This window comes from Corvus hawaiiensis, chromosome 17 (genome assembly GCF_020740725.1).
Source record: "Corvus hawaiiensis isolate bCorHaw1 chromosome 17, bCorHaw1.pri.cur, whole genome shotgun sequence".
Lineage (NCBI taxonomy): Eukaryota > Metazoa > Chordata > Aves > Passeriformes > Corvidae > Corvus > Corvus hawaiiensis.
Window position 1 is genome coordinate 8,836,596 of NC_063229.1, and position 23,672 is coordinate 8,860,267.

A 23,672-nucleotide genomic window follows, 5' to 3' on the forward strand; every position below is an offset into this window, starting at 1 on the left:
TTGCCAGGGGGCGGGGCGAGCCGCTGCGTTGCTATGGAGATGCCACGCCCACCCCGCCCGCGGGCTCGCCCGCCATTGGCCGAGCCGCTGGCCCCGCCCACACCGGGGGTCCCGCGTGCCCGGGGGCTCGCGCAGGGCTCGGGCCCGGGCGTGCGACGGGAGCGCTCCGGCCGCGACCACCGCGACAGCCCGGCCCCGGCCCCGGCCCCGGCCCCGGCCCCGGCCCCGGCCCCGGCCCCGGCACAGCCCGGCCTTGGCCCCGACCCCCGGCACAGCCCGGCCTTGGCCCCGACCCCGGCACAGCCCGGCCCTGGCCCCGACCCCAACCCTGGCCCCGACCCCCGGCACAGCCCGGCCCTGAGCCCCCGGGACGGCCGGAAACAGACCCCCGGCACAACCCGACCCTGCACGGCTCCACCTCTGCTGGCACACCAGCACCGACCACTTTGGTGGCACTGGTGTCATCTCAGCGGCAGCAGGAAAGGGGCAGCTCGGCTCCCTGGCTGTGCCCTTCCTCCCAGTGTGAACCCCCTTTATTTACCCAATAAGACTGTCCAGCCATACAGAAATACTCATTTTTAATCAGTCATGATAAATGGTAAACTGTCGACATATTTTTTCCCACATGGAAAACCAGTGAAATCATGTGGACACGGCAGAGTTGTGAGTTCCCACATTCCAGATACAAAAAATGTGAAATGTGTTAAAAAAACATACATTTCTCTCATTTTTAAAAGATCATATAAAAACCCGCAACATGTTCAACATTAAAAATCCTTAACCTAAAAAAATAGCACCAGGGAGAGTTAGAAACCTTTTAAAAGTATTACAAAGGAATTTCTGAGATCCCCCTCCCTTAACAACATGTTATAAACTCATAATAAACGGCAGCTCTTACAGGGAAAAACATTTCAAGGAAGACTTGTCTACTACAATTCTCATCAAGTGAGCTTAATGCCAAGACAATTCTCATTCCTCTTTTATCTTTGTTTACTTTCCCCAAGTCCTTTTTTTTCCCTCATCTATTTGTTTTCCTTTTGATTAGATAGGAAAGGATGTGAGATCTGGAGTATAAGATCAGGGATGCCGTGGGTGGAGTGGAGGGCACGTGTTCACCCAGTTTGGAAAAATCAAACCCATCAGACTGGAGGATTGCTGTCACCCTGAGCCCCTGCACCGGATGGTTGTTCACCCTCAGGCCCCATGCTGGGCTCCAAACAGGGACTGCAAGGACCTGGGATGAGGAATTAGTGTTGTGGCTGGGATCCAGCTGGAGATAAAGATCACAGATTGGTGAGGGGTCCAAAAGCAGCTGGTGCAGCACTGGTGATGCCAAGGCTTCCTAAACACCTCCAGCACGCACAGAACCCACTCTGCCATCTTCCCAGTCCAGGGGCTGGTGACAAGAGGGTGCCACATGTCCCCAAGCACTTGTCAAGCATTGGAGGTGCCAGCAGTGACATGGACCAGCCTGACTGGCTTTCTCCAGAGTTTTCTTAACTAAGGCGCGTGGCTTGAACAAGTCACAGAGAATGAACCCCAAGGACTTCTCTCTAAAGAGTAATGTCCAGGTTAAAACAGGAAAAAAGCCTTTAAACTACCTGGGCTTCCCTTGCAGTCCATTTCCAAGCACAGCCTTGGACTGGATATCAAGAGAAGATGGTCCTCAGAGCTGGAGAGGAAAACTGCACACAAGGGTGGAAAATGGGAGCTGCTGTCCTCCACCACCAGGACAGGGGTGCCAGAGAGGTAGAAGGAGCTGGGAGAGAAGCTCTTCCCAGTGATGCTGTCCAGCATCTCGCAAGACAGCAAGGCAGCCTGGCATCGACGGGGTGGAGGGTTGGCCCATGGTTTGAACCCAAATAATTTTGAGAAGGCGCCCAAGGGCTCTTCCAGAGCCAGGTGACAGGTGAACAGCAGAGGTAGGGGAGGACAGAGGAACCAAGGGGGGAGTCGTTTCAGTGCATTGAAATGTGCATTGGAATTCAGAATCCCCAGAGACGCCTGCTGGAACAGTAGCCCAGTGGCTACGGAAAACCTGGTGGAAATGGACACAGGCACCTGCACCTTCCCAGTGGCCACAGGCTCAACATGCCCTGGACTTCATGGACAGCATGATAATCACTCTGGCAAAGCTGGGGAGTAGAGGAAGGCAATCAAAAGTGAGCACAGTGGTGGCCAAGGAGCTCCCAGTTTAGGGTTACAGCCCCAGGACACCCCAGGGAGCTGCCAGGCTGGGGCTGGGCACACAAGCACCAGCAGCATCCCACCTCTGTGCACAGGGATGCACAGGGAGATGGGAACACAGGAGAGGAGAGGTACAGCCCCTGCCTGCAGACCCCCAAGACCCCCCAGCAGTGACAGTGCTTTCCTGCCTCACTGTCCCATTCCCCCTGCACACAGCATGAGATGGGCACAGGAAAGAGCAGTGCTGCACTCCTGGTCCCTGCACCCCGCAAGGGTCGGGTGGGATTTTCCCTGGAAGGAACGCCCTGCCACCACTGCTCGGGTTCAGGACATCCTACATGACATTTGGGGGGCTGAGATTTGAGGGTGCCATTGACCACTACACTGTCCTTCCTGCTGACCATACCACATTCGTTTGGGAAATGGATGCTCCAAGAACATTTTCCTTTACAGACCCTGGAGCCCAAATCCTCCCTGCTCCAGTTGCTGTGTAAGCTTTCAAACCATTCAGCAGGATTTTAAAATGTAAGGAAAGGTTTTAGATGCTTTAAAAAGTAGTGAATATTTGTAAACTACAACCAAACATATAAAACAATATTTCTTTAGTTCTAGCTAGAAAAGTAATTCTATCACCTCACAGTTCAGTTTCAGCTACATTCAGGTCTAGGAATCTCCACATTCTTATGTAATGCCTTAAAGCAGCAGTAGACATTAAAACAACAAAATTAAATTTTATCCAAAAAAAAAAAAAAAAACCACCAAAAAAACAAAAAAGATTTGGTTTCTGTATGATCCTGTGTTCAGTGTGTAACCTGAGCAGGGTCCCTTACACCTGCTGCTATGGTTTGGGGGTTTTTGGCAGTTACTTCAAGAGATTTTGTTTGTTTAGGAAAAGCATTAATTCACTGTAGTTCAGGTTTGCCTGCAGCTCTCCAGCTGCCCACACACTGGCTGCTCAGCAAGTGGTGACTTCCCAGCTCCAGGCTAAACCAGAACAGTTAATGCTCTGGAGGAGACTCCCCGCCTCATCAGTGATGCATAGAGCTTCGTGTGTTGCGTAATTAAAGCTTTGTCCATCATTTCCTACGTATCACTGTTAGTCCCTTTAAAGAAGTTACCCTGCCAGGTTCTTTGGTTACAGACATTCCAGGCTGCCGTCCCGCGGCACGTGGCCGGGGAGGGAGGGGGCCGTGGCAGTCCAGTGGCCGTGCCCGTCCCTCTCCCGCCACAGCAGCGGTGCTGTGCATCTTTACCAGAGAGACGAGGGATGCTCCGTTTGCTATTCACAGGCAAAGTAATCCTTGAGTGGGGAGAAGAGGTGCCGGATGACAGGGACACTCCACGATCCCCCCAGCAGCTTCTGGCGAGCCCCGCGGCTCATGTTGGAGACATCCGTGTAGGGGAGAGGGAAGCCAAAGATCCTGCAGAGCAGAGGCAGGAGAGGATGGGTGAGGCAGAGCAGGAGCAGGAACCCCTTTCCCTGGGCAGCACCGCTCCCAGGCCACTCAAAGACAATGAGCATCGGGAGTCTCCTACTCCCGGATGGAAGGGGATTCAGCTCTCCAGCACGATTGGAGCCCCACACAACCTGAGCAGTGTCACTGTTCTGGATGGGGCCAGGCTGTGCCTGCCCGCCATCCCCAGTGTCCCCCACCCAGTAGGATTTCCTGGCAAGGCTCCTGAAGGAGCCCTGTGTCTGGGCATCCCACCTGCCTCTGCTCAGCAGCACCTCTGCAAGCATCGCCCAGGGCTACTCCATGGAGATAGGACTGAGTAGCTCTGGGTAGCTCTGAGTCATGGGCTGGGCGCTTCCCTTACAATCAGATGAAAGTCCAAGAGCCCGTTTCACATGACAAAGGCTTGAAATTGTTATTTTACTTTCAAATGCCTTTAGCTCAGTGTTAACTCCAACAAATACTGGCAATTTAAATATAAGCAAGCAAAACTATTTAACCCCAGTCTTGTGTTTACTGGCCAGAAGGTGCAAAAACTTCAGGTTTTGTCACACGTACTGGGTGTGCAGGACTGCTTGTAATTGGATTTATCTACTCCCAGTCCTTATGTTGTGTTTTGCCATGAATTCAGGGTGCTACGGGGTGTGAAGTTTGAAGCAGGGTGCACTCATGCTTTGCAACAGCAGCTGCTGGCTGTACTGCAAGCTCCCCCACACCAGCACAGCCACAGTGTCCCCTCAGTTCCCCTCCAGAAACCCACAACCATGGCACTGACCAGGGCACAGCACTGCCATATGGCACCCCCACATCAGCCTGGGCCTTATCCCAAAGCCAGTCCACATGTGCACCCCCAGCCAGAGCCACCACACAGCATCCTGAGCAAGCCCCATCACTCCTCCCTCCAAAAACTTCAGGGCCAGGGCAGGGGATGCTGCTACACTTCTCCCCCGCAGTCTCATCATTGCTCATTAGTAAGTGCATTAATTATCATGTGCACATCACTGCAGGGAAGCTGCCCCTTGCAGGAGCTGCGGCTTCTCACTCCCAGGAGCTGGGCTTAGAGCCAGGGAGACAAAAAAAAACATGAACAAGCACTACAAAACAAACCAAAACTACCGTGAGAGATCCGAGGACAGCAGACTGATTGATTACCTGTCCATCCCAGGGAGGTTGCCCCAGAAGTAACGAGCTCGGTGGGCAGCTGATATCTTGATCGCATCAATCATAACTGGGTTACACTGGGGGCCAAAAAGAGGGGAAATAAAAGTTAGGGGAAATGTTGGCTTGGTTCTCTCCTGCATGGTCAGTCCTTCACGCTGCCCTGCAGGGACCTAAAGTCTTCAGAAAATCCTCAAAAAAATGTAGCCTCCACAAACCCTGTTTCATACCAGGGCACTGCTACATGAGCTCCCAGGTCATGGCCATGACCAGCAGCTATTGACCCTCATGGGGTGCTCAGCGCTGGTTCCCCTGGACCAGGATCAGGACTGTCAGCCTTCAATGGTGATTTTACACCAATGGTCCCTGCTGACTCACAACCCATCCTGGCTACCACAGAGTTAAAACCCCTTCCCAGTCCCTGACCCCCCTCTCCCTAGAAATAACAGGCATTGCTGGGAACAGATGCTTTCTGCAAGGCAGCAAAACCCCTCCCCCAGAGGACTAGTGCTTGGGTTTGACCTGATGAAAGCCAGAGGGAAGGATCCAGAGCCAAGACTAAACTTGATTCCTTGGCATGTGCACCAGGCAGGGGGTTTTCCAGCATCAGGAAACCATAGCCAGACCCTCACACTCAGCACACCCTGCACAGCCCAGCAAGTGTCACCTGCTCTAACGCCTTTCCCACAGCTGTCAGCAATCCCTACCTCTAGAAACCGGGAAATGTCCCTCTTGTCATTGATCCTCATGGCCACCACATTCTCAAACATCCAGAAGAAGGGCCGCTCCTCGCCCGCCTTGGGACGAGCGTAGTTGAGCAGGTGGTAGAACTCAAAGAACAGCCTCCCGGTTCCTTCTGCAAGGAAAAAGCCAAGCAGCAGGTTGGGACCAGCTGGGGCACGGGGTGTGGGGCTGGGGGTCCTGGCTGTCCTCCCCACCAAGATGGGTATGGATACAGCCCATCACCAATACAGCCTGGGGCTGAACCACTTCCCGGGGCTCTAAGGTGGCCCCACGACCCAGGAACATCCCAAGGTATGCAGCCTGGCAGAGGCAAAGCAGCCTTACCAAACAGCGCCTTCCTGGCTGGATTGACAAGGGAGACATCGTCACAGGGGCTTCCACCAATCACTAGGTCAAAAGGACCCCACTCCTCAATCTACAAAGAGAAAATCCAGACCATTAGGAGATGCCACAGAAGCAGGTCTCTCCTCCCCAGTGGGGCAGGGGACAAGCTTGTCCCAGAGCTGGTGGGATGAGACCCATGCCCCCATGGTGCCATGTCCTTCAGGCTCTCACAGAAGCAGAGCTCACATTTCTCTTGGTTATGTTCCTGACATCGTGCACGTAGGTGATGTTGCCCTCAGGCCGCACGGTGCCTGCAGCCATGGGGTTCTCACAGATCTCTGAGGCAATGTACTTCTCCACTTGGATGCCCAAGTCCTTCAGCACCGTGTACCCTGCCAATGGACAGAGGTCTGAGGTCGCACTGCTCTCTTTAGCCTCCAAGTCTCCTTCGTCAGCACCGCTCGATGTGGCTGCTCCTGGATGTCCTATGTGGGCGTAGTCAAACAGCACTTCAAGGTGAGTAAACTTTTATTTGACCCATTCCTCCAGGCAGGTTTGCTCCCAGAAAGCAGAATGCCAGAGCTGAGTGAACTGAGCCAAACCAGTTGCCCTCAGGCACTTCAGAGTATAAGTTACTGGTGTCCCCACAGCTCTGGCTTCTCAGGGGAACCAGCCACCCGAGATCACACTTGGCACAGCAGGAACACCTCTGTCAGCAAAAACTCCCATGCTCTCCCCTCCACCCTTCACTCCATCCTTCCCTCCTCCACCACCCTGTCCAGCAGGAAAGGGAGACCCTGCCCTCATCCCCCTTCTGATGGGGATCTCCCTGCTTTCACCCCCTCCTCCCCACCAAGCTTTTAGAGACAGGCTTGTGGCCATGGAATGATTCGTCCCCAATGCCCAGTGCTAGGAGCTGCCCAGCAGTGCTTCCCTACTGCCTCACCTGTTGCCACCCCATCGAACAACGAGAGCACTCGAATTGGTCTCCTCTTCGCTGGAGGAACTGTTGGGTAGATTTTGGGTGCAGCCTGCAATGGAGAGAGCCATGAAGCCCCAGCCCTGGCAGTGCTGCATTGCCCCATAAGGCTCTGAATGCAGCACCTCCACCTTCAGGAGAGCATCTGCAGCACCAAGAGCCTGGTACCCTTGGAAAGGGTGGATGAACAAGACCAAGGCAGAGGGAAGAGGAATTCCAGGTCATCCGCCCTGCCCTCGGTGACCCTCTCCCGCACATCCCAGCATATCAGGCTCCCTGCCCACAGCCCTTACATATTCCTGTCCCTTGTCACTGGTAAAGAAGTCCTGCAGGCGGGCGTTCCAGTCCTGCCGGCGCTGCAGCACGCCGTGGCTCTGCTGGGGCTGGCACATGTAGCAGTTCCAGGGCTCCTGCTCTTTAACTTTGGCCGATGTCCCTCGCCCCACCAGCACCTCCAGACACTCCACACAGAAGCACCTGCCCAAACCACAACAGCTCATGCTCATCACTCCAGCAACCCCTCTGGGTCACCCCAGCTTCTCCTGGAGTTTCCCCTGCCATGCACCAGAACCCCCACCATTTTACAGGATATTTTTCCAGGCAGTACCCTGGTTTTTAGGGCTGCTTACACAAGCTGGAGACCAAGGCATGGGTGAATCCCCTGCCAACCTCCACAGGGCTTATTCGGGTGATACCTGGCTCGGTAAGGACAGGTAGGCTGTGTTGGGATGTGCTGCATGGCAGCCAGCTGGGGAGAAGCACAGCCCCTGCCCAGGCTTATGGAGGACCCTGCTTCCTGCAGCTCCCTGGGAGTGATGCCAGGCCCTCAGCCCCAGAAGCAGAGACATGGGGCTCACCTGCAGCAGCTGGTGTTGCTGCAAAGCAGCAGCTCCTTGCCTGCACAGCAGACAGTGCAGTAGGACTGGTACCCATCTTCGTCATACATGTAGAAGTACTCCAGGAATCTATCCTAGCAAAAGGACATTCAGGAGAAAACAAGGACAGGGGATCAGGAGCCATGCACAGAGGGTGAAGAGAGAACACAGCTTTGCTCCATTCCCAGTACACGCCAAGATCTTGGAGATGCATATCCTTAGTGTTTCAAGGTGGTGATGACATGCTGAGGGACAGCCCCATGGGGGACACAGCATGGCCATGGCACAGCCACCCCCTGTCCCAGCAGCACTGGCTGCACCCCAGCCCCATCCTCTGGCCCCAGGCTCCTGCTCAGCCCCAGCACAGCAGCACTTACCCTGCACGTCTGGCAGAGGCCCCCCTTGAACAGTGGGTGGAAGGTGGCTGGGTTCCTCCTCCCGCAGGACAAACAGCTGTCTGTGGGACAGAGAGAGCTGCGCTCACCCAGGGCAGGGACCCCTTACACCCCACCACAGGCTGCAGAGGCTGGAACCTCCCCTTGGAACTGTGTCTGGATAAAGCCTGCCCTCAGAACTGCATCCAAATGGGGCCTGCTCTTGGAACCGCATCTGGATGTGGCTATGGCTCCCCATGGAGGATCCGCAGAGCACCCTGTCCCCCTCAGCACCCTGCACTCACAGCACTTCCCCCTGCTACGTGGTACAGTTGAAAAGGGACCCACGACCCTTGCTGAGCACCCCCAGCACCTCACATCTCTTCCCAGGAGAGACAGGGCCAGTGATTACCTTCCAGCTTCCCGCTGTTGTTCGTAACTTCAGAAACCATTTGCTCTTTATAAAATTGAAAAAAAAAAAAAAAAGAAAAATACTTATCATTCCTTTTGTAACAAACTGCACTCTGCTTACAGCTGCCTTATTTCTTGCACTAGAACTGCTACAGCTTTGCTGAGAGATTTTGGTGCAAAACCCACATCCTTTCACTGATGGAGATACTAGAGCTCAGCATAGCAGCACATGGTCATGCTCCAAGCTGAGCTGCTAGTGGGGCCCAGCCCATGTCTTGCAGTTGAGTTTGCTGGTGTCTTGAAAGGCACTAAACCACAAGAGTTTTTGCCTTCAGAAACCAGGCTCATAGTCCTGGAAAGAGCCAAACCTTTCCCAGAATGGTTTCCCAGTGCTCTCAGGCTGCATGACCCAGGCCAAGCCCCTCCCCAGCTCTCTCTGTTGGTTACCTCGGGTCCGGTCCTCTTCCACACGCTGCTCCTTGCTGTTGTTGCAGGGGTAGGTCTTCAGCCTCTTGGTGGGGGGATATTGTTCAAGGGGCACCACCTCCTCTGTCCCATTCCTCAGCACCCCATTCTCTGCAAGGAAAAGGCAGCTCCCTAAGGACAAGCCTCCAGCCTCAAATCTACCCCAGGGCACCTCCTGTCAAGCCCTGCCAGGTCTCACCCCAGCCACAGCAGGACCCTTCCTGGCCACCCGTGTCCCCACACATGGCACGAGGCTCAGCCAGGTCTGATTTCCATGGGTTAAGGGCTTGAAGGGTGTTTTGCTCCAGCTTTTTGCAACGCCGCTGTGGGGGTCCCAGTGAGAAGCCCCAGGACCACCTTGGGACTGGACTGGCATGGCCACTGCACAGAGTGAGCGGGCTCAGCTGGGGCCAGCCCCCAGTGGCCACTGCCCATGCCAGCCCCCCGCCAGCCCCCCACCAGCCCCCACCCAGCTGATGCCACCACCTCACCTGAGCCTTTGGGTGGCCGCAGTCCCTTGAGCCCCAGGGGTTTGAAACCAGTGATTGCCCAGTCGATCATGGGCTTCAGCTGCTCCTCCAGTGACTCCCTGGGGCCAGTTGTAAACGTCTTCCCCGACCGGCTCCGGGCAACCTGATGAGGATGGACAGCAGGGGACAGGGTGGTCTCTGTCAGAGGAGCAGCCACAGCCTGCCAGGGCCACAGGCCCAGGCCCCCTCCCCATCCAACACACAAAGACACACACACACACAGGTGTGCGGGGCTTGGTGGCCCCAGGACAGTGGCAGCTGACAGATTCCCGCTCTGGGTGTGCCCTTGGCTGCACTCCAGTGCCTCCATCCCTGCAACGAGTCCATCTGTCCTCCACCAGCCTGCCCTAATGGAGCCAGAAGCAGGGACAGGCCAGCCCCAGCTCTTGCCCAGATTCTGCTCCCTGGCAAGTGGCAGGCAGAAAAGGCAGCAGAGGTGCCTGTGGGTCTGTAGCCCCATACGCTGACATGTCCCATATGCTGACATGTCCCATAAGCTGACATGTTCCATATGCCAATATGCCCTTGGATGGGCATTGGATTCACAAGTACTCAGCACCATCCCTGACTTTAAAGAGCACCCGGCAGTGACCCAGGACACCTCTGGCTAGCCTGGCACTGCCCTGCTGCCATGATGCTGCCACATCCAAGCCCTCGCAGGGCTTGGGGTTCTGGAGCAGTGAGACCCTGGAGCAGCAGCAGCTACCCCTAAAGCCTCAGGATAAGCAGAGTTTGGCCTCATGGCTGCACTTGGAAATAATCACAGCAGAGAAAGAAGGGTTTTCCCGTATCCCATCCCACTGGCCCCTCCAGCCCAGCTGGTTCAGCTGGCACCTCACCCACCCACCCGCCCTGGTGGTTACCTCCAGGGCGTGGTAAATGGCACGGCGGTAGGACACCAGCTTGTTGAACGTGGAGGAATTGAAATGCTGCCTAAAGGCCATCAGTCCCACCAGTTTGTCTGCAGAAACCTGGGAGAGAGCACCAAGATCTCACCAGTGGGATGGCAAAGCCCTGCTCAGCCATATCCCCCCGGCACTGTGGCCATGTGAGGAGGCCCAGTGGCAGCTTTGCCAAGAGCAGCAGTGTGACAAGGACGGGTGGGTTGCACCCTCTGCCGGCACTGCTGGCGTGACACCAACACGGCACTTCCTCCCTCCTGCCTGCAGCATGGGAGGGGTTGGATATCCTGGTTGGGTATTAGGAAAAGGTTCATGGTTGGGCACTAGAACAGGCTCCCCGGGGCAGTGGTCACGGCACCAGCCTGCCAGAGCTCAAGGAGTGTTTGGGTGACACTCCTGGGCATATGGTGGGATTTTAGGGTTGTCCTGTGCAGGGAAGGAGTGTGACTCGATGATCCTTGTGGGTCCCTTCCAGCTCAGGATACTCTGATTCTGTGAGGGTGATGGGGCTCTGAGGGGACATCCCTCCCCAGGCAGGGGGTGACAGGGCAAGCCCTGGAGTGTGGACAAAACCCTGTGAAGTGGCCAGGCAGATGTCCCCATGTCTGGATGCTGTCACCAACCTACAGAGGCCAGTCATTAGTTACAGACACCAGAGCCATGAGAACCTGCCAGGGCCTGGCTATGCTGAGCACTGGGAGGGAAGGCCTGAGAGGCTGCAGGAGCACATACACACCCCCCAGCCAGCCTCAGGAGTGGGGCAGAAACGTGCAAGGGAGGGTGTTTTGGGCTGGGCAGCAGCCTTACCTCGGAGAACTTCCCGTCTCCAAACCACTGCACCCACCGCATGCCCGAGACCGCCTGGCGCTTGGCCGTGGCTCTGTGGGAGACGACAATTGCAGGCCACCAGGAAAAACCTTTGATCTTTCCCCAGACGAGCTCCCCAATTCCAAATTCCTTCCCATCCTGAAAACGAAAGACAGCAGATCAGCCAAAAGTACAAACGACTCCCCATTTTGTCTGGGCAGTGGTGCAGGAGAGCTCTGGAGCACAGGGGACAGCCCTGGTGTGTCTCCACGTGTGTCACACGTGTGGACCTTTGTGCAGTGATCTACAAAAGCTGCATGCCCTCCCTCAAACACAGGGCCAAACCCCCTACGGCAGCACTGGATCCCAGCCCTGATCCATGCTGAAGCTTGGTGGGGAGGCCTGTGTGTGCCAGCCCCACGCTGAGCCCGTGCCTGGCACATGGCGTGGTGCATGCTCCGTCCTGCACAGCCCTCCTGGCACGGGGCCCCGTGCGTGTCCACTCCTGCCTGCCCTCCCAGGGTCTCTGCAAACAGCGGGAAGCCTCGCACCGAGGTTGTTCACTGGGTGCCCTGAGCAGACAAGGCTCCTCCTTGGAACAGGGCAGGCCCTTCACAGGGCTCACACCTCAGCCTGTGTGGCTGCACCCCAGGGAGAGGATACCCACCCACCCTCCTCTTGTTCCCACTGGGTAGAGCAGGAAATGGGGCAGAACGAAAACAGAAGAAAAAAGAAGAGCCAAGAATTTTGGTATGACCCGTCACAGGCCATGCTGGGTGCTGTGCAGAGCAAGGCACCTCACACAGAGCAAAGTCACCTCTCTGCCTGCAGAGCCCTCCTTCCCAGCTTTGTTCTGCAATTAGGTACTTAATTATGCAGCAAGATGCAATTGCCCAATTCCTGCAAGTCTGGGGCCCTGCCCTGCGGCCCGCAGGCACCGAATCCCGCTCTGCAGCCCCAGCAGCTTCGGTTCTCTCCAGCATCCCCGACAGAAATGTTTTCTGCACATGCAACTGCCTGTCTCAGCAGGGCACGGCACACGCCACACGCATGCGTGTCTCGGGGGCTCATGTGTGGCACCAGTGGCAGCTTGGCGGTGCTGGTCCCAAAGCATTCAAGCCTGATGAATGAGCACAGCCTGGCACCATCACACCCCAAAGCATTCAGGGAAGGGTGGGCAGGAGAAATAGCACTGAGGTTGTTTTGGGACAAGTCACAGAGATTCATCCTCGCCCCACACCATCCTGGGTGCAGGAACAGAGTTCAGCCCCTCCGTACCTGGTATTCCAGCGCCGTGCCCATGTCTCTGCTTTCTGACTCCTCGGCCCCCAGCTCAGCAGAGCCGTTCTGCCCCTCCTGGGAGCTGCTACCAGAGAGTGTGCTGCTGCTGCGGGATGAGTCCTGGGAGTCCTCCTCTGTCAGGTCGATGGTCACCGGTGTGGACATGGCTGAGCGACGCCTGGAGCTCTGCATGGCGGAGGGAGAGGAGTGTGAGTGCAGCAGGGAGAGGGGCAGGGGGAGCAGAGACCTGCCCCGCATCATCCCCCATCCCCTCATCACCCCCAGCCCTGTGCCATCCCCCAGCCCTGCAGTCGGGATCGGAGAGGGGGAGCCAGGGAGTGAGGGCACCACTGCAGCCATGAATAGAGAGGAGAGCCCTTAAAAGGGGCATCTGCAGAACTGCTCTGCTTTTACTTGCCAGACCCAGAGCAAACGGTGCACCACTGCCCCATCCCATTTTCCTGTCCCAAATCCACCCCAGGGTGCTCAACGCACCCAGTTCATAGCAGGGGCAAGAAACAGCACATAAACACACCCCCTTCACAGGGGAAACTGAGGCACAGGGAGGCTGCGCCATCTCTGAAGACACTTGACCAGGGCACAGCAGCAGTGCAGGTCTCTGCAGCCCCAGGGAAGCCCCCAGGAAGCCCTGGCCCTGCCAGACCCTCACCCGCACGGGAGTTGGCAGGTCCCTGAGAGTCTCCACACTGCGTGGTGGTTCCTTGATCCTCATCTCGTGCCGGGTCCGCCCTGCCTGGAACATGAGGCAGAGGGTGGGCTTCTGCCTGAGGCTGCTCTCCCACCCAACACTGCTCCAGGGTTGCACCTGCTACCAGAACGGAGGGGTGCCATGGCATGGGTGCCCTCCTCACGTGGGGACACAGACAGGCTGTGCCTCATGGGGCTGAGCACCCCGGGCAGTGCCCTGGGGAAGGTAAGAGGAGGCAGATGGATGCTGGAGGCACCTTGTGCTGAGCCCCTTTGGGCAACTTTCTGCTCCACAGCATCTCTGCAAGTCTCAGGAGCCCCATTGCTGCAGCCCACTGCACCCAGCATGACAGAGAGAGCAGGATCTATAGCTGGGAGGACTGGGATGCCAGGAGAACCACAGACCCTGGCAGAGCACCTGTCCCAGGTATGGACCCACTTACACACCCTGGATGCTCTCACACTCCCATGGGTGCTCTTTCCCACAGCTGGCCCTGCAGCAGCACCCAGGGCAGCTTTTCCCTGGTGGTCACAGTTACAGCCCAGCCCAGACTTGTTTCCTGCACCCAGCATAACAGAAGTTCAAAATTAAATGAGATTTTGCAGTTAAAAGCCCCCAGACTAAACATAGTGGGAAAGATGAATTTTCACCCACTGGATTTATGGCTCTTTCTTTTGGAAGCTGCCTCATCTCAGGCAGATCTCCAACCTTGGGTTTTATTTCTAACTCAAAACAGTAAAGCCAGAAGGCAAAAATGCCTCCAGACCCTGGAGGTTTGTCAACCTAGTCAACAAAAGAGGGTGGGTGAAACTGGGGTCCAGCCCCAGAGCAGCTAAAAGCAGCCCACCCCACGAGTGGGAGGCAGGAGATGCTTCAGTCCATCAATACAGCTAAGACTTCTAAAGAAAATATCAGCATAATAATTATTAGGCTGCTGCAACATGTAATGGGCATTGCTGCATCCCACACCACCCCCTCCTGCTGCTGTGGTATCATCAGAAGCAGGAATTTAAAAATTAAAATTATTACACTGGTGAGTATTGCATCCATCACTGGACTGTTCCTCTGGCACTGAGCGCAAGAGAAGCCCAGAGGGAAAGAAATGAGGATCCTGGCACTGGATGTCCCTCACAGACAGCCCCCAAAAAGCACCCTCAGTGTTCACTTACCTTCTGCGCCGGCGTCAGACTGAGCGGCCAGGCCAGCTCCTCCTTGGAGAGGTCTCCATTGCTGTCCTTCTTCAGGGGAAGCAGCTTCAGGCCCCTGGGATCTGTGCAGGGACAAGACAGAGCAGCCTCAGGCTCTGCTGTGCCCCTGCTTGCCCCAGCCTCCCACTGCTCTCAGCAGCACAATTTGGAGATACCAAAACCTCATCTCGGGGAAACATGGCTGGGAGAAGAGACAAGTGGTGTCTCTTCACCCCATTGTGGCACCACTGGCACTACAGCCCCAGATCACCCACCTGTCCCCAAAACTGGGAGGGAGTAGTAGCAGGCATGGGGACTTTCTTATCAATTCCTTTGTTCCTGAAAGCTCAGAGGCACAAAGAGGCCACCTGCCAGCTATTCAGGGCTTGTCACCGGGTTATTTAAAGCAGGACCTTGTGAACCCAAGAGGTAGGATTTGGGAACCCTGACTGGAGAATCCCAGGAGCAGTGACACAGTCCCTCAGGCCAGTGGCACCCCTCAGGCTGGTGGGTCTCCCCTGGCTTTCCTCACTCCATGGGGGTTAAACTATTGAGGGGCAGAGCCAGCATCTCAGTGTGGCACCCATTTCCACAACCATACCATGGCCTGAATGAGCTACTGGATCACAGAAATCCAGTGGGGTCATGGAAGGACTCTGGCCACAGCCACAGGGCTTCATCCCCCAGGAAGGCCCTGGGACAGAGGCTGTAAGACCCCCAACCCTGTGCATCCTTGCACATCCTGGGAGCACTCTGGGCACAGCGTGGTGACCCTCACCTGGAGTGCTGGGCTTCCCATTCGCCTCCAGTACAACGCCAGGTGCATTGTCCCCGTTGATGAGGATCAGCTTTGCCCTACAGTCTCCTTCATCCTGCCCGTGGCTCTTGTCCTTTTTCATGGTCGCCTGTAGAAGCCAGAATGGAAAGGAAATTCAGCTGTGCAAGAAGCCCCAGGGAGGGCAAAGCAGACAGAGTGAGCTCCTCGAGCCAGCCTCAACTTCATGCCCTTAGCAGAGAGGTCTGACTGGAGACTCATCTAAAGGTCCCAGGAGATAAAGGGCACTTGCACATAACCTCCACGCAAATGTAGTCGCCCTAAAGATCAACCATCTCCATCTAACAGAGGTCCCAGATGCACCTATCCTTAGGGAACACCAGGTTTTTCCCAAACATCTGTATGCTGTGGAAGGCTCCTGGCTCGGAGCTGCCAAGCCCCAGCTCACTCTGACAGACCCAGTCTGGAGGGCACTTGCACTTCCCGGCCACCCTGTAGAAACCAGGTGACAGCTCACCCCAGGGGACAGCCCACGCCTGGGGCACCAGCCTCCCTGTGTTCCAGCTGCCCAGCACGCCCAGAGGTGGGTGGGCTGTTCCTGCAGCAGTAGGACAGGAAGGCAGCCCGCCATGGGGGGGCAAAGTCCTGGAGCCTGCGTTAAACTGTCCCAGAGGGAGAAAACTCTTCCTGCCCCCCGCTCTTGGCCCCAGCTCCCCCGCCCCAGGGTGAAGGGACAGAGCAGGGGGCTGTGCCGCAGCACCCCAGCCCCTGCCCTCATGTCCCCCCCACAGAGCTGGGGCTTGCCTTGCCTGCTGCCTTCCCTTGGGTGCCCTCCCTGGATCCTGTTTTCCAAACTGGAAGCTCCCGTCTCTCCCAGAGGCACCCAGACACCATGAACGACGCTGCCTCATTGCTGGGCTATGAGTCTGTGCTGCAACTTGCCCCTTCGGCAGCACAGTCATTTTAGCAGCACGTAACTCAAGAGCTGAGGAGCTTGCAGGGCTTTGCCCACCTACAGCCCTGTTAGGAAGCCAAAGCAACACCCCCCTCAGCCCCAGAGAGACCCCAGCTCCAGCCCACTGCCCCTTCTGTGTCACTCTTGCTCTCCCCATCGCCTCCAACCACTGCCCTAACAATTGAGATTTCTGCTTTGAAATCATCTGTCAGCACCTCTGGCAAACAAAGACCAGTTGGAGTTTGATGTTTTGGATGCAGAGGGCAGAGTTAAAAACCTGGTAACACTCAAACACAAAGGAAAAGAGGTGTGCAGCACCCACCTCCACAGGCAGAGACCCTGATGCACATCCTGCCTCCCCTCTCGACAAAGGGAGGAGAGGAATGGCACCAGACACTGCATAACCCCCCACAGCTGTGTGTGCAGAAATCCCACTGCTGCAGCACATCTGCTCCCAGACCCGGCAAACAATTCCTGGGAGCTGCCCAGACTCGCTGCCTGCCCCCGGCCCAGGCGGATGGTCCCACATAGCCCCGGCTGCTCCGGGATGCAGCAATCCACCACAGAGCAGCACAGCCAGGCCAGGGTCAGCTCCTCCTGGCCTGCTCCCCCTCCCCAGCCCACAATGCTGCAGAGCAGCAGTAGCCATGACTGACAGTAATGCTGCCACCAAAACCAGCAAAACTCACCAAAAACAGTGAATCTCCCTTGGGAATTCCAACAGGGAGGTGTAAGACATGCTGCTCTCCCAGCATGATGGTGATCTGGCCCAGAGGGCACAAGGAGATGGAGCAGCATGAGGAAGGTAAGATTCAGGGAGGACAGGAGCAGGCAAGGCCACTTCCCAGCCTTCCCAAACATCTGCACCCACAAAATTCCACTGGGACCCTCAGAGGCCCTCTGCATTTGTTCCTTTGCCAGGGACCTGAGTCCAGGAAGTTCAAACTTGCACCTCAAAATCGTTTTTCCTTTCTCAGCCCCAGGACTGCCTCATGTCCAGCACACCAGGCAAGGGTGTCCTGCCAGCCCAGCACCAGGGAGGTGCAGGGGTAAGGTGACACAGCAGCCAGGTCTCGCCAGGGACACAGCCAGGACCGAGCACCCAAGCTCAGCTTTGCCACGTGCTTTTATTCCAGTTATAAAGTGGGGAAAAAAAGGGTTATCCCTTTGGAAAGAACTGCTCCCTGGCAGAGCACGGACCCTCAGGTCACAGCTCTGCGGGTCCGAGGCACAGGCCACATGCCTTGCCGTGAGCACAGGCACATCACCTCCCTGCTTGATCCATGCCCTTCTCCAGCTGCACCGCCCAGGATCTCCCGAGGACATCCCGTCACCATCCTCTGATGGGAAAGGGAACAGCACACCACGGCCTAAACTGCTCGTTAAAAGTCTCTCTTTCCCAAAATCCCACACCTATGCAGCAGGACTGCGATTCCCATCCCTTCTCCTGCTGTTTGCACCAAGTGCTGAAGCCACACGAGCCCATCCTGCTGCCCACTGACCACCCAGGGTCCGTGCAGGAGCCACATCCTCGCGAGCTCACCCCCTCCTGCTCGGGAGGAAGGCTCGGTTCTTTGTCCTTGCCTCCCCTCGCAGAAACACACCAACATGTGCACTCAGGGCATTAAGAAAATAATAAGAAACAGAGCACTGCCCTCACACGTGCTGGCTCACGGGAGACCAGCCCTGCAGTGTTTGCATTGCCCAGCGCCCTGCAAACACACCGGGTGCTCCACAGTCATGCGCTCCAGACGAGAACCCATGAGGAGGAAAATAATGCACAATTCCAGCTCCATTGCCGAAAGCTCCCCAGCAGCCCAGCACCAGCAGCAGCCCCGGCACTGCCTGGTGACCAGGACATGCCCTGCAGCCAAATCCCACCGAGGAGACAATGAACCCGCTGACTCCACAGCCCGCCCTCATTTTGCAATACCAGTTTCTTTAAGATTTGCCAAACTGGTTAAAGACCATGCCATAGTATTAACTGCTTATAGAGAGTTCTGGTGCCTGCCTGGCCACACTTGCCAGCCACCCTGGAGCGGGCAGAGCAGGCAGAGTGGGCAGGATGGCTGGGCTCACCTGGCAGAGAGGGCAGGGTGGGCAGGGCTCACCTGGCCTGGCCATGCTCTGGACTGGACCCCTGCCCCTGCTCCCGGGGCTGCTCCTCCAGCCTGGCCCAGGCTGGTTTCAGTTTTCCTTGCGGGGAAAACAGGCCGCCCTGTTATCAGGTGCATGTCCCCAGGAGGTGGGGAGGTTTCGGACTTTGCCTCCAGACAGGGGCATGCATATCAAAAGGCTGGAGAGAAGCTTTACCCACGGCTGGGATGGAGCCATCGCCCAAGCCCTGTTTGAATAACAAAAAGAAATAAAGGACCCTAATGGCCGGGCTGGCTCTGGGCTGTGGTGCACACTAATGGCCTTTAAGTCTCCCCAAACCGAACATTTCCCTCTAATCCTGGGAAGAAAGGAGTTGCTGGGTTGGCAGTTCCGTAAGAAAGGCGCCGATTTCGCAGATGTGCTCGTTGGGAAGGGCAGGGGGCGAAGGGCAGGCTCCCCCTGCCCGCTTCCTGTGCCTGGCCTCTCCGCTCTCCCGCTCCGGCACTTCCCTCCATTTCCCTCGGTTTCCTCCTGCCCCGCTCCGCTCCCCCCGCAGCCCTCGGCGCCCACCCGGGCTCTCCCCGCTGTCTCTCAGCAAAGCTGGGTTAAAGAAAAGAAACAAAACACAAACCGGCCCCTCCTCTCCCAGTGCAGACCAGGCTGGAGACGTCTCCCGGACAGCCACCATCCCCGCCAACCGCTGCTCCAGCTGCTCCGGGCTCTTTACCATGTTCATCCCGGTGGGATCCCGCCGGGCCGAGCCCCTCCGGCGTGGGGCAGGGGCTGCCTGCGGGCAGGAGCTGGGGGCTGTGAGCAGGGCTGGAGGCTTTGGGGGCTGTGGCACACAGGTGAGTCCCGCTCAGCGGTGGCGGGTCTTCTGCCCGGAGTCTTCACCGTTTCATCTTCCCCCTGCACAAGAGGACGTAAAGATGACAATGACACCTCGCTGCCCCCATGGCCCCCTGCCCAGCCCCGTACAGCCCCAGAGGTGGGACTGGGATACCCAGGGCTCAGTTCTCGTCAGTTGATTAAAAATTAGGAAACTGGAAACTGAGGCAGAAAAGCAGAGTCCTGCTCAGGGCAGCACGCTCCAGCCACCCCCTCCTTGCCCTGTCCCGTTCTGAGGGAGGTCGGTGCAGGACCACCGCTCGCCCCAGGACCACCCGCCCGCCCAGGGGTCCCCCCACCGCTCTCCTTTCCCGGCTTCCCGGGACTTGCGCCCCACACTGGGGCCACTCCGAAGAGTTCATTCCTCCTTCTCCGATGATCTCCTCTCCCCGGAGGCACCCCCCGGGCTCGGCAGGAGGCGGATGCCAGCAGAGCCCTCCGGTCGATACCTGCTCCGGACACCCCGTCCCTCCGGCCCAGCCCCGGGGAGCCTTCGCGCCCGAGGCGCCGCCGGGAGCCTCTTTTCCTGCCAACAGAGAGGGAAGATGCGCTGTCAGATCCCCGACCGAGAACAGAAAACAAAGGTGTTCGGCCCGGGCAGCAGCGCCACCGTGTCCCCGTACCCCCGGCAGCTCCCCACGGTGCCCCCGGCCTGGAGGCGGCGCTGCCCCGGACGACGGAGCCGGCCAGTGGGACCCCGGCCCCCCCGAGCCACCCCCCGCCCCGCAGCCATCACTCGCCGTATCAGCGAGGGGACCCTCCCGCCGCAGTCGCTGGCTCAGCCCCGGCCCGGCCCCGCGGGTCGCGGGGGGTCCCGCACCGGCGCCGCCGTGACAGTCCCGGGACGCGCCGCCGGGAAACTCCGCAAGTTGCAACGGGACCGGAGGGGTGGGCGGGACCAGGGGGACTTAGGGGACCATACCCGAGGCTGTGGGAGCACCGATTCCCCCAACACGCCCCAGAGCCGAGCGCCGGCAACAAGTGGCGGCGGGGCCCGCCAGCCCCTGGCCCCTGCCCGAGTCCCCGGGGCGAAGCCACGAGTCCCCGGTTACCGGGCACCGGGGCCGCCAGACCGGCCGGGGCGCTCCCGTCGCCGCGCTCCGGTGCGCCCCGTGCCGCCTTCCCCTCCCGCCTCATTGTCCCCCGCCGCCGCCGCGGACAACAAAGCCGCCCACGAGGATGTGCCACGGCTCCGGCTCGGACCCTCCGGTCCTCCCGGTCCAGCGCTCACCTGCGCCGCGGCGGGACGCGCCGTCCAGCGGGGCCGCGCCGCCGCTCGCCGCTGCCCGCGCCCCGACCGGCCCCCGACAGCCCCGCGCTCCGGTTACATGGCGCTTTAACCCTGCCCGTGCTGGGCAGCCCCTCCTCCTCCTCCTCCTCCTTCGCCGCCCCATGGCGGGGGAGGGGAGCGCGGGGCCTGCACCGCCACCGCACCCGCCAGGCCCCCCAAGACCATCGGGCGCGCAGCCCTCGGGGTCCCGCATTGTCCCAGGGTCCGCATCCCCTGGGGCGCCGCATCCTCCCCCGCCGCGACTCCGCACCCCCCGGTGTCCCAGTGTGCCCCATCCACTGCCCCACATCGCCCGGGACCACCACCTAGCGCCCCACATCCCCCTGGCCTCGGTTCCCCGCATACCCTCTCCGGTGCCCTGCATCACCTCCGCGGGGCTCAGCATCCCTCTCCGGGGGCTCCACATTCCTCTGATGTCTCACGCCCTCCCGGGGCTCCCCACCCCCTGGTACCCGCCGGCGTCCCGGTGTCGCCTCCACTGCCCAGCATCCCCCAGGGTTCATCATTTCTTCGGGGCTCGGCCCTCGGAGTCCCACGCAGCTCAATCCCCGAGGCAGAGGAGACTCCCGGGGAACCCCGGGGCCGGCCAGAGCCCTCGCCCACCGAGCCACCACTCTGCCCACCGACTTCCAGCAGCACCATGCCCCACACAGCCCCATGCAGCACAACCCTGCGCAGCGCAACGCGAGCAGACAAAGCCTCACAAGTTTTACACTCAGTTTTTGTTTGTTCTTTCCCTTTCCCGTCCAGAGGCGAGACACTTGCAGGGCTGCGCCGGGGCCAGGGACACAGCCCGCGCCTCTCCTGCCCCAGACAAAGCATCCGGAGTCCACGTGGGGTATAATCTTCCCTGCTCGCTTGTTATTACTTCTAGATTCAGCAGGAAAGTGTGTAACAGTAAGAAAAGGAATATGATTATCCTGGTGTGATAGAAATGAGCTTTCAAGGTCAGGAGGAAAACTTAGTTAGCCGAAGTGAGTGAAATCTGCAGGACCAGCCCCAGGCCTGTATGGCAGGTTCCCCCAAACCACACCTCCATCCCTGCAGAACACAAGCATGGAAAATTTGGCAGAAAATGTAAAAAATGCTCTGCAAGTGAAAAAGAGGAGCTGAGAAATCTGCTCTGAATGAGGCCTTGGAGACACTGGACATCACCATTCAAATAAACATGCACCACATAAACCTAAAGCCAATTCACAGCTCGGGCGAGTAGATTAAAACAAGCAAATAGATTTTACTGCCATTTGTTTTTCCAGATTTAGGAAAGGGAAATGTTTTTGAGAGCTGTGCTCATGAGAGTTTCCAGGGCACTGTGAGGGTGGAATCAGCCCTTCCAGCATCCACGGGTTCCTCTCCCTTTCTACGGAAACCTTCCTGCTGCTGTTGGCCTCGCTGACCTGCCATCAATCTCCCGCCAGCCGAAACGCCCTCTTTCCCTCTCTGCCCCTCAGTTATCATTTAATTCAGGAGAGCAAGGCTGTGCAAACTGCTTGTGGGAAAGGTCTGGTACCAGACAAAGCAGCTCTGGCAGACGGTGAGCCAAAGCTTGATCATTTTCCTATCTCTGCTACACACACCACAGAGAGATGCTAAGAGTTTATTACCTAACAATCAAGAGAATTTGTATGTCATTTCACAGGAAACAAGGTACCTCTACAGAGGATTTTATATCCAGGCTCCTGCCACCCATTCCAGTTACCTGCACCAGGCTCTCAGCAGCTCCTGTTGAGCCTGGGCTGGCAACAGAAGCCTCTGTCAAGAGTACCAAAGCAGCTCCCTCGCTGCTTCCCACCAGCCCTGTGGTTTTCCAGCACAGACCAGTGATGGGACATGGCTCTGTGGGCAAAGCTCCTGCACTCCATAGCTGGAGCAGCTGCAAGGAGCAGGCAGCATGGCTGGGGCTCATGTGAGCAGGAAGGGAGAAGTGGGGGGTCCCTCGCCACCCCTGGGCATAGTCAGCATGTCCTCTGCATGCCATGCCACAGACACATCCCTCCCCATGATGGAGGAACTCCCATCGGCAGCAAGGCTGGGCTGCCCAGCTTCTGCAAAAAGTCATTCCAGCAAGAACCATCCTGCCATCTGGCTGTGCTCCTTTGGCTGGCTGGCATCTCAAATTCATGGAGCCAGTGACCGACTAGCTGAAGGAGCCATTTCTGGTCACTATCAGTCAGGACTGGCAACAGCCATTCACATCAGAAGTGACTAATTTTTCACATGCTTCCCAGCAAACATGCCAGATCTTCCACACATAACTCCTCACTCCCAAGCCTGAATCCTCCTCTTCACTGAAGGCTGCTCAGACAGCACCTTCTCTGAAGTGCACCTGGGGTATGGCACCAGGCCCAGCTCCTCTCTGTCCACCTAGTTCTCCCACTTAAAATTTCTTCCTACAATTCTTCTTAGTCACCCTGGCCAGGCAAGCCAATGGCACTCCCTGCCCAGAGCTCTGGTCTGGCTGCCACCACCTCCCATCTCTTGCTTTGCACCCAAGGGTTTGAGCTGGGACCTATTCCATGTGTCACAGGAGCGTTCCTGGAGATGCTCCTCAAATAAAGCGATTGAGCAAATATGTGTCATTACCTACAGCTGTCAGCAGTGTAACCTCGTCACCTCCGGATCTTGTGGGTCCCAGATTCCCACATCCCAGTAACGGCTGAGCACTTGTTTAGTCTTCTTGCAGGTAGGGAGGAGCACCAGCACCATTAAATCACCTTGGACAGTTGCAAGCTGGGGCTGGGAGGAACTTCTCCTTTCGCCGAAGTCGGCAGAGATGCTCCTACTGTGTTCAGGCTTTGGAGTCCCCATGTCGATGTACAGACAGCTCAGTGGCTCTTTCCCAGCTCACAGTAATATCATTCTCCCTGCACAGCATTCTTCACTGCAAGACCCCATCAGAGCACATCCCACAGGATGTCTTCTCCTCTTCCATTGGTATCTTCATGGTCTGAGCCCTCACCCTGAGCTGGCTGCCTGCCTCTCCACCAGCTCCACCAGTGCTGCTCCATCACAGCTCTCAGCAACCAGCCACTCCTCACCACAGCTCCCTGGAGCAGGTCTCCTGTCCCTGGCACCTCTCCTGAGTCCGGGGAGAGCTGTGCCACTCAGCAGGGCTCTGGCTGCTGAAGCAAGGTCTGTTCCCGCTGTGGGAGAGCCTCATCCTGCTGCCACATGTGGGAATACAGCCCCAGCCTGCCTTACAGCTGGGCTGGCTTTTCCCATCTGGGGGGAATTGCTGTTTACACAGAGATAGGAAATGTTATCCCTCCTACAAGAAGT

General features: G+C 57.6%; 1 protein-coding gene across 2 annotated transcripts; it reads right to left on the reverse strand.

Moving 5' to 3' along the window:
• Positions 1-561: 561 nt before the first annotated feature.
• DNMT3B (DNA methyltransferase 3 beta) lies at positions 562-19,629 on the reverse strand. 2 transcript variants are annotated; one of them, XM_048322266.1, is made up of 20 exons: positions 19,552-19,629; positions 18,846-19,123; positions 15,166-15,292; positions 14,370-14,470; positions 13,162-13,245; positions 12,489-12,677; positions 11,211-11,369; positions 10,365-10,472; positions 9,463-9,604; positions 8,954-9,082; positions 8,508-8,552; positions 8,099-8,178; positions 7,704-7,816; positions 7,140-7,323; positions 6,814-6,898; positions 6,114-6,352; positions 5,868-5,958; positions 5,507-5,655; positions 4,794-4,879; positions 562-3,608 (listed from the first exon to the last, which is right to left on the reverse strand). In XM_048322266.1, the coding sequence occupies exons 2-20, from the start codon at positions 18,948-18,950 to the stop codon at positions 3,467-3,469; spliced, it is 2,358 nt and encodes a 785-aa protein (XP_048178223.1). In that variant the 5' UTR covers positions 18,951-19,123; positions 19,552-19,629; the 3' UTR covers positions 562-3,466. The 2 variants fall into 2 exon arrangements, with proteins under 2 accessions (XP_048178223.1, XP_048178225.1); XM_048322268.1 differs by lacking the exon at positions 13,162-13,245.
• Positions 19,630-23,672: the final 4,043 nt, after the last annotated feature.

What these genes read in the sequence shown, in the direction of transcription:
- DNMT3B (XM_048322266.1), bottom strand. Translation starts at nt 18,950, where the DNA reads ATGAACATGGTAAAGAGCCCGGAGCAGCTGGAGCAGCGGTTGGCGGGG. An exon ending in ACCTGCCAACTCCCGTGCGG is followed by an intron (nt 12,678 to 13,161) that starts GTGAGGGTCTGG and finishes TCCGCCATGCAG; the next exon opens with AGCTCCAGGCGTCGCTCAGC. An exon ending in CAACAGCGGGAAGCTGGAAG is followed by an intron (nt 8,179 to 8,507) that starts GTAATCACTGGC and finishes TCTGTCCCACAG; the next exon opens with ACAGCTGTTTGTCCTGCGGG.